Source organism: Lactuca serriola, chromosome 1, assembly GCF_051521515.1.
Source record: "Lactuca serriola cultivar US96UC23 chromosome 1, Lser_US96UC23_V15, whole genome shotgun sequence".
NCBI classification, from domain to species: Eukaryota; Viridiplantae; Streptophyta; class Magnoliopsida; order Asterales; family Asteraceae; genus Lactuca; species Lactuca serriola.
Genome location: NC_136408.1, coordinates 25,451,760 through 25,461,882, shown reverse-complemented (window position 1 = coordinate 25,461,882; position 10,123 = coordinate 25,451,760). Strand labels below are relative to the sequence as shown.

The following is a 10,123-nucleotide window of genomic DNA, read 5'->3' as shown; positions in this document are numbered from 1 at the left end:
TGTTTCTCAGATTCACTTAAACATTATTTTAGGGAAGACTATCAACTAAGAAGATCAAACTCAATCCATCTTTGGTCCCAGATTTTTTTTTTTTCGGTTTTTAAACCTTTTTAATGAAAATTTGAATTTAAATTATTGGTTATATTTTATTTGGGCCCTCTGAATTTATTTAAGAATAAAACATTAAGGTGTGTAGTTAGATCATATTGATCAGATAATCAAATACTAAAAATCAATCTGTTTTATATTCGTTATCTTATAAGTAGAATTTAAACTATGGAAAGAAAATTTACTAATAATGGAAAAACCAAATCTTTCTAATAATATATTGTGACAATTCTATTCTTACCATTCAAAATTTATGGAATATTTTATATTTGATGAAATTATGACAGTGTTTAAACTACTCAAAACTATATGATACATCAATATTACTATTTTATGTTGATGAATTAAATAATTAAAAGGTATAGATTATAGAATACATAATTATATACCAAAATAAATCTAACTATATGATATGAAATGATGTTTTATTTTTCCTTTTACTACCAAAAGAAGGAAATAATCAGTGGCGGCCGACCATAACTAAAAGAGCACACTTACAAGGCTTAGCTCAGATAATGTAAAATCAACGGCCCATATTGCAAAACCGCTATTTAATCCAACGGCTGAAAAATCATACGCGTCATGAAGTAGGGCTTCCCATGAATCCTTCCATAACCTCTCTCTCTTATCTCTTTTTCTCTCGAAACTCTCAGATTCGCCGTTTTCATTACACAAACCTATACGTATAACAAATATCATTTTAGACTTTCTGAATTTATTTTCAAAGAGACTGTGCTTGAAGATGCAATCAGCTACTAACGGTGGTGGCTCTGATCCGCAGCAACAAACCCAGAACAGTACTCAGCCTGCGGTGGTGGCGACGACAACGACGACAGCGGCGGCTCCACCGGTTGTAGGGGTTGGGCCACAACAGCAACAGTGGGTGGCGATGCAGTACCCAGCGGCGGCGATGGTAATGCAGCACCAAATGATGGCGCCGTCTCCGGGGCATTACTCGATGGCCCCACACTACGTCCCCTACCATCCCCACCACCTCCACCATCCGGTGGCACAACAGCCGCAGCAGGGATCAGGTGGCGGCGGCGGAGAGAACAGAACCATCTGGGTCGGTGACCTTCATAATTGGATGGATGAGGATTACCTGCGTAACTGCTTTGCTTCCACCGGCGAGGTATTTAATTAATCAATTCAATCTTTTATTTACATTAATTTTCGATTTCTTCGCACATGGTTTTATCATGTGCTAAATGTGATCTATTGTTAATTAAAGATGTCTGATTTTGTTATTTTTGGAACCGAAACAATCTATTTATTGTATCCAAATCTTGTTAAAGATAATTCAAATCTCCAATCTTTAATTAGTTATAATCAAATATTAATTAATCGACCTTTCAATTTACGTTGTAATAATCTTCATTTCATTCATATACATTAATGACCACCATCTTCACCGCCGGTGACTGTGGATACTGCCGCCTTTGGTGCCGGTGTCGGTGGACATATTATACACCTGTCTCACTGTCTGTGGACAAGTTAATATAAATGTCGCCATTTTATTAATGATAATAAGCAAATGCATCAATGATGTTTTAAACCATATCTTAAAGCATTAATGAGGTAAATCCATTTAACTGATGCTTTGGTACGACTTGATACTTCTTAAATTAATGTTGTGTTATCTTGGTTAATTTATATAATTTGCAGGTTGCTTCAATCAAAGTGATTAGAAATAAGCAGACAGGTTTCTCAGAGGGATATGGATTTGTGGAGTTTTTTTCACATAGTGCAGCGGAAAAGGTTTTGCAGAGCTATACATGCCTTGCTATGCCGAATACAGAACAACTACAACTATTCCGATTGAACTGGGCGACATTTAGCATGGGAGATAAGAGGTCAAACAATGGTTCTGATCTTTCGATATTTGTAGGAGATTTAGCTGCGGATGTAACTGATACTTTATTGCATGAAACTTTTGCTAATAAATATCCATCGGTTAAAGCTGCGAAAGTGGTCATAGATGCAAACACTGGTAGATCCAAAGGGTATGGTTTTGTAAGGTTTGGAGATGATAGTGAGAGGACTCAAGCCATGACTGAAATGAATGGGACATACTGTTCAAGTAGGCCCATGCGTATTGGTGCTGCTACCCCACGAAAATCGTCTGGTTATCAACAACAATATGGCTCACAAGGTACATTTTTATTCAATTTAGGCTTTTTTTTTTGGGTATTAAGTGTTAGGTGGATAGACTACAGTGTTGAATAAATGATGTTTAAAAATATCTAAAGTAGTGATGACGCATATACTTGGTGAAATAGACGAAAAAATAATTGATGAGTAAATTTGTACACTCACGACTTAAAGCGAAAACCTGGTTTTCTAGACGTTATGCAGAAACATTTGTACCAAGGTTGTTTATCCTTTAATGTATTCAGAAACATTTGTTTAGGAAACGAGCCTCGTTGTACGTACCAAGGTCTTCGTTTATCCTTAATTTGTTGAATTTTTCGATGTGTCATACTCAGTTTAAACCATTTTTATAGTATGCAAACCAAATGTAGCTCAGTTAGAATTTATTTGCTTTTTTTGTAGGTGGTTATATGTCAAATGGTGGCTCTCAATCTGATGGAGATTCTAATAATACAACGGTCAGTACGTATGGCCTTAATTTTTTTTTTGTCTGGGCCCGTTTGTTATGTTAATGACTGGCCTTAACGTGGTGGAACATGTACAAGAGTGGTGCAAAAAGACATGAATGCCCTTGAAATGAAGGTCTCTTTATATGGTTTTAATTACTTTCGGCTAATTACTCTTGGATTGGTTGTAGATTTTTGTTGGAGGGCTTGACCCTACTGTAAGCGATGAGGATCTTAGGCAGCCTTTCTCCCAGTATGGTGACATAGTTTCAGTTAAAATACCCATTGGAAAAGGATGCGGGTTTGTACAATTCGCCAATAGGTACGTATGTCTTTCTGCTTTAAAATATCTTCAAATCATTAGCAAGATTCTTTAATAAAGTAACCAACTTTTGAATGAAAGATCACTGATTTGAGTAACCAAGATTTATGGTTGTTAAAAGAGTTGTATATATAGATTTGTTTCGGCTGCCCTTTTGACATGTATTTGCAGAAATAATGCGGAGGAGGCACTGCAGAAACTAAATGGCACAACAATTGGGAAGCAAACTGTGCGACTTTCTTGGGGACGTAACCCTGCAAATAAGCAGGTATTAATTTCTTTTATATAACGATTATGATTCAAGTTTATGTTTCTTGGTGCTTTGTTTAATAATTCATATATATATATATATATATATATATATATATATATATATATATATATATATATATATATATATTCACACGTATCTCTGATTTATGATCGTTTGTAGATGAGAAATGAGTTTGGGAACCAGTGGGCGGGAGCATATTATGGGGGGCACATGTATGATGGATACGAGTATGCCATGACACCACCTCATGACCCGGGAATGTATGCTGCAGCATATGGGGCTTATCCGATGTATGGCATTCATCAACAACAAGTAAGCTAATCGAGGATTCTGGATAGCATCAATTAAAAATGGACACAAAATTGTGTTTCCATTTACATCTTTGTAGTGTCTCTCTTGGGAGTGTAGAATGCGCCCAATTCTCTCCTCCCTCTGAATGTGGAGTGGTGGTTGAATTTTGACTACATGAGGTAGTGTTTTGTAGGGTTTTCGGTGAACATGTGGTTGTTTTCGCATGTATGGGATTTTAACTGTAAGACTCGCGGTAATCTTAATAAACTAAATCACAAAAGCTTATATGGTAGCTTGTTATTTTATTCTTCCATCTCATCGAACATTGAAGTTTGACTTTGGAAATGGTCAACCCCTCAAGATGGCATTTCTTGAAGTTTGACTTTGAATCCATTCATATATCTAATGATTTATATATGCCTTAGTTATATGAATTGTTGTATGTTGGTTTTTAAATAAGTTGCTTTATGCCTAGATCGCGTTATCTTTAAGGTTGTGTTTGTTATACATAACCAGTCATTAGAAAACTTTTTAGGACCATTTTTCGATGATGACGGTGAGAAATGAATTCATGTCTTTTACACATATAAAATAAAAGATTAAGATCAAATCTTTGTCCTACTTTTTTTTTTCGATCATAACTTTTTTTAATAATATTTTTGTCTTGTTGACATCAAACATAGAAAGCTTATTTTCATTAATTTTTTAAGAATCTCAATAATCTTACGATATTGGTGCCCCTTGTGACAATAGAGAGCATTTTTCACAAAGTTGGCTATTTAGTTCAGGTTGGACGAACTAGGTCTAACAAAGGAATGAAGAATAACGATTAGGTGAGTCAAATATATCATGAAAAAAAAAGGTGAGAACAGAAGACTAAGAAACCAATTAAACATTTGAGATGAATCAGACAACAGAAAGATACTTAGCATCACACAAACAAACTTATCAATTTAGGACTCACTCATTACTTGAAAATCTTTTCAATAACTCAAAAATCATATAAAAGGATGAATCATGTAATCAACATCAAGTATCCAAGACCCATCAAGCTAAAATACCTAATGGCTTTAACTAGTTTGTTATGCATAACACTTAAGTATAATGTCATAGAAAGCCTTAAGTTTGGAAGAAAATGTCGGTTTTACTCTTCGACAGATTTTTGGTTCGTTTATGCCGCAAACTTGTCATTTTTTGTCGGTTTTATCCTTTTTACCTGTAATAGCAGGTTTCCAGGTCACCATGAGTTATTTTTTGCGAAAAAACTCTTAAGTTTACAAATATTTTGCAAAAAAAAACTCTTAAAATTATAAACATTTAAAATATAAATATATATTCAAAATTTGATAAAAGTAAATAGTTTTTTAAAATTTAAATGTCAAAAAGTTTTACTATACTTATATTATGAAACAAAAACTGACACATATTTTTAGATTTATATACAGTAAATTTTATCTTGGTTCGATGTAAACTTTTTATAATAAATTTTAAAAAAGTTACCTAGTTTCATCAAAATTTGAATATATTCATTAATTAATACTTAAACTTTTCAATGCAAAATAAAAAACGTATGTTAGTTAACAATTAATTATGTTAAAATAGTTAAACATCTGAATAATATGACATTAGTACATTCATTTAATTTTTTAAAAGGAAAATAAAAATATTTTATATGTTTAAAAGGTTTGTATTTCAGAAATAATAATGTATCATATTTTTTATGTGTTTTGGTTACATTTTGGAAGAAAGAGAAGTCCAATCTTGTTGATTTTTGAAGCTCCAACTTGTAAATTCATAGCCTACATTGCTTTTCTCAACTCAAGAATGTATAAAGTTTGAAACTTGATGATTCATTTGTTAAATCTAGCTAGTGTTGGGTTTTATGAACTTTTTGTCCAAAACCTTGGTCCTTGTGACTATGGACTACTCCAGACCATTTGATATGTCCTTTAAGACGTTTTTAAGTGCTTGGTATCATAAAAATGCAAGCTTGACCCTTTCCTTTCATCCATGCATGAGTTATGGAGTTTTTGGTGATGTTAGAAGTCAGCGTTTATTAAGCTCTCTTTAGCCATGCTAAGGCATAAAATTGGAGATTTTATGGATTAGAACACCTTTTAGGTTCAGCTATGACGTTGGAGTAAAGTGTCTTAATGATTAAGAGCTTAAAACTTAAGATGTGGATTTTGGCCGAGTACGCTGAACGTAAATCTATTTACACCTAGCGTCGCTTGGTGAGACGCTATTTTTAGCTTTTGTGCTCTTATGCCAAGTGTAGGGCCTTGGTACGTTGCACGTAAGGTCAAAGGTGTTGACCTTTGACTTTTTGACTTTTTAACAAAGTGTGCGGTAACACCCGGTTTTGAAAATGCTTCGTTACTCGGGGTTGAGGCTCGATCATCAGTTGACATAGGGTTTAGGGCTTCGGGAAAGGAATGATTTAGCCCATTTTGGATGTAGTTGCCATGGTTTAAGTGATCCATGTATTCGATTGTGTCATCGGACGCCAAGGGTAAGATTGTGAATTGATATCTCGGTCTTTTATGGGTTTTGGGTTTTGTTTGAAATGTTTTAAGGTATGGGTGAGTTATTAGGAGCGAAGGGATTCTCTCCACCTTTCTGTGGATATAAGGTTCGCTGGAAACGGGCCTAGAATGAGGAAGTTATGGTACTTTGAAGGTTTTGGCAGAATTAGCCCCTAATGGAAATACTTAGCAGATCAGTCCCGCGCATGCAATGATGCATGTCCATGTTTAGCTGGGTATGCCCAATATATAAAGGTGAATGATCGCGGGTGTTTCTTGAGTACGCCGGGTGTACTAAGGGGTACGCGGGGCGTACTCCCTTCAGACCAAAACCCTAATTTCCGGATTCCTACCCTATATAAGCAACATTATACTTCTCCTTAGGCCATTTTAAGTCAGCCACCACCCCTTCTTACGTCCATAAAACCCTATAATGCCTTGAGTGAGCTTTTGGAGCTTGGAGAAGAGTGTTTATGATGGTTTGAGTAAGAGAAGAAGAAAGTTGATGACTCAATTCCTTGAGGGAGCTTATAGATCCAGAAAGTTCTCATCTTTTGCAATCCATTGGAAGTAAAAAGCTTTGATCTTGTCTATTCATTTCATATATCTACTTTGGGTTGGTTTTTGGCTATTTTAGTCCCTTTTGCTTGGTCTTGGTGAGTTAGGGTCGTTTTAGGGACTCAAACTACTAGATTTGGACATTCTAAGGTTCCCTCTCTCATAAAGGTGCAAGCTTTATGGAGATTTTGAGCTTAATCATGAATTAAGACCATCCATTAAGCTCTTTTGAGCTCTAGAGTCCCATTAAGCCATGCATGTTAGTAAAGTTGCCAACTTTACTTGAAAAGTCACTTTAAGGAGTCAGACTGGAGAGTTGGAGCAAGGGCTAAAGTGATTAAGTGCTTATTGGAAAATTTTGGAGTACATGGGAGTACGATGGGCGTACCCACCTGGTACGCAGTGCGTACTAGCCCCAACACGTGTACGCTTAGCGTACCAGATGAGTACATAGGGCGTACTCGACCAGGTTGGGCCTTTCTTGGATTGTGAACTTTTTGGGCTTTGGACCTTAGACCAAGAGTTGACTAGGGTTGACCACTCAGTATTTAAGGCCTTTTTGGACATTGGGCCTTCTTAGGTTAGGTCTATAATAGATTTGGGCCTTATTGGGCCTTGTGGGTCATTTCGGGTTCGAGCTTTCTTATGGGCTTGTAAGTGCATGGACTTTGTTGGACCAACTAAGGTTGTATGTTTGAATTGGGAATAATTTATTAGGCTTTACGGTAAGGCCCATGCAAGGGTTTGGGCCCAATTTGGAAAAATTAGGCCATTAGTGGGCTTATATGGATTTTAGAGTTTTGGACTTGTTTGGTTTTGGGCTTGGGCCTTAGTTATGAATCTTGTTGGGCTAGGGGTAAAATGGTCATTTTACCCCAAGTATGGATTATGGATCATGGTTTGGGATCCAATTGCTAATTGGTTGATATATTGGTATTGATAGTTCGAGGAGTTGTCAGGGCAACAACTAAGGATTTGTTGTAGTGAACTCCAGCAGTGTGAGGTGAGTTACCTTTCCGGTAGAAGTGGGTCGAAGACACCAATGCCGACCCACTAGAAGTTGTTTGTAGTAGAGATGATTGTCTTTGTGATAATTATTTGGTATGCCACTATCTGTTATGTTTTACGTGCTTACTAGCTACGATATTATGTGGTAGTGGTAGGGCTGAAATAGACCCAATATCCGGTTGAAATAGACCAAAGGGGAGGCCAGCACCCAGATATGCTCGGCAGTATCCGGTTGAAATAGACCGAAGGGGAGGCCAGCACCTAAATATGCTCGACAGTATCTGATGGGTTTTGTATACTACAACATCCTATGGTGCACATACAACCCTAAATGATTTGGATCTAGGTTTTCTCTAATTATACATGTAATATTGTTTCCAAAGCATAAAGCCTACAACTAGCATACAATTGACATAAACAACATAAAAATGAGTTATAGAATTACCTCTTGTTGTAGCTTGTAGTTTTGGCCTCTAAGAACTTAGCACCTCAAATGTGATGCCTCAAATGTTTCTACAAACACCATGAACAAAGGAGGACTTGAGAGAGAGAGAGAGATTCTATGCACTCAAAATCGGTTAAGAGAACTCCAAGAACACACTAGGTTAACCAATTTTAGCTATAGGGTGACATATATATATATATATATATATATATATATATATATATATATATATATTAGGATTCTAAGAGTCGTGGTTAAACCCTAATTCATACCCTTGGACTTATTATCCATGATCCATGATCCATATGGACTAACTCTTTATGGATTCATTCATAAACTTAGTCCATCATGTATCATAAGCCCAAACAACATATATATATATATATATATATATATATATATATATATATATATATATATATATATATATATATATAACTAATTTACATAATTAGTCCCCATTAATTTAATTAATCTATTTTGATCACTAAATTAATTACAAATTAATTCTTGATCAATACTGATTAAATAACATGATTTCATATTAATATATTAGAACTTATAATATATTAATAAATCATAAATAACCTCTTCTAAAAAAGTGTGTCCTATCAAATTGCTCTGGTGAAGGTAACCCAAATGGACCATGCTACTCTGGGGTCAAGTACATACCAATTATAGTTATGGGCTTAGACACCTAATCCAAAAGTCTCCCACTTGGATAAGTCTAATAACTATTATTGTAAGTATGACTCCACAACCCGACTAGCAATCATAACTCTTAAAAGTCGCTGTCGAACTCTGACTTAGTCAGTGACGCGTCCATTAGATAAGGGATCATATATTCCTCTATTCTAGATATCGTATGAACTAAGACATGGATTATAATCATTCTCTTTGTTCATGTGTTATTTCCTGATTTCCGGTTTATGACGGCTAACTAATTGAAAAAATCAAATCAGTCCAAGTTCGGCCAAGCACTTAGGGTTGTCATCACTAAATCATCGAGGGGCCCACATATATTGCTTTTATCCCTCTAAGGGTAAAAGGAATGGATAAATTTTGACTCAAATGATTGCTTGTACTTACTCATCAAATCACACACAACAATATGTTTTATAACACCAAGTTACTGGTGCGTTTACATATGTTAATGTGCAACCGACTTGTAAATTACAACTCACATGTCTTGGTTTCAAGAATATAAGATATTATCGTCTCACAATCACTCGTAATAAAATTCATGAAGTGATTCAGATGAGCATGGGTTTAATCCAATACTCGAATCTTATTCCAAGAGTACTCATGAACATTACAACAAACTTGTGCTATGTTTAAAACACGTAGATAATCTACAGTCAGATTTATGACAGCCTTGCGTCAATACTTACTTCCAAAGTATGATCAACTATGGATGGTTTGAAAAACCTAGTTATTCAGGAAGTCAAAACATGCAAAGCGAAACACAAGAATAATCGAATCCAATATGGTCTCAGAACTTATGAATATAAATAAAACACATTTTATTTAATCAACATATTGATTACACATTATTCATCGTCTTGATATTTGAATTAAAACAATAGTTATCCCATGCTCCAAGCTTGCACACTATGTTTACCTATGGTCCTTTCTTTGTGAAATAGATCAATTGAAATCATTTCAATGACACTCATTTCATAATTCCAAATCCTTACCGTAAATGTAAGAATACCAAATTCGTGTCATTTACTGTAATCTGTTAGATTCTAAACTTAAATGCAATGATCCTCTTGTAATGACTATGCACAAAAGTCACAGAGACTTGGCAACCGACATTACAAAGTATTCCAATGGAGAACAATTCCATGGAAACAAAGTTTGACATTCAAAGTACATTCCTTTGAACATCCTTCTTGCATTAAGTTTCTTAATATTACACAGATTTAAGAATAACTTCCTCTAATGGAAACATTTCCATATACCCCATTTTAACTATCACTCCTGAACAAGAGT

The 10,123-nt window shown here is 35.1% G+C and overlaps 1 protein-coding gene across 1 annotated transcript; it reads left to right on the top strand.

The window, feature by feature from the left end:
* Window positions 1-718: 718 nt before the first annotated feature.
* On the top strand, window positions 719-3,897 carry LOC145076458 (polyadenylate-binding protein RBP47C'-like). Its single transcript, XM_079022344.1, has 6 exons — window positions 719-1,240; window positions 1,774-2,260; window positions 2,662-2,717; window positions 2,897-3,027; window positions 3,199-3,295; window positions 3,461-3,897. The coding sequence occupies exons 1-6, from the start codon at window positions 851-853 to the stop codon at window positions 3,620-3,622; spliced, it is 1,323 nt and encodes a 440-aa protein (XP_078878470.1). The 5' UTR covers window positions 719-850; the 3' UTR covers window positions 3,623-3,897.
* The last annotated feature ends 6,226 nt before the right edge of the window (window positions 3,898-10,123 follow it).

What these genes read in the sequence shown, in the direction of transcription:
- LOC145076458 (XM_079022344.1), top strand. Translation starts at nt 851, where the DNA reads ATGCAATCAGCTACTAACGGTGGTGGCTCTGATCCGCAGCAACAAACC. An exon ending in TTTGTACAATTCGCCAATAG is followed by an intron (nt 3,028 to 3,198) that starts GTACGTATGTCT and finishes ATGTATTTGCAG; the next exon opens with AAATAATGCGGAGGAGGCAC. An exon ending in GTAACCCTGCAAATAAGCAG is followed by an intron (nt 3,296 to 3,460) that starts GTATTAATTTCT and finishes GATCGTTTGTAG; the next exon opens with ATGAGAAATGAGTTTGGGAA.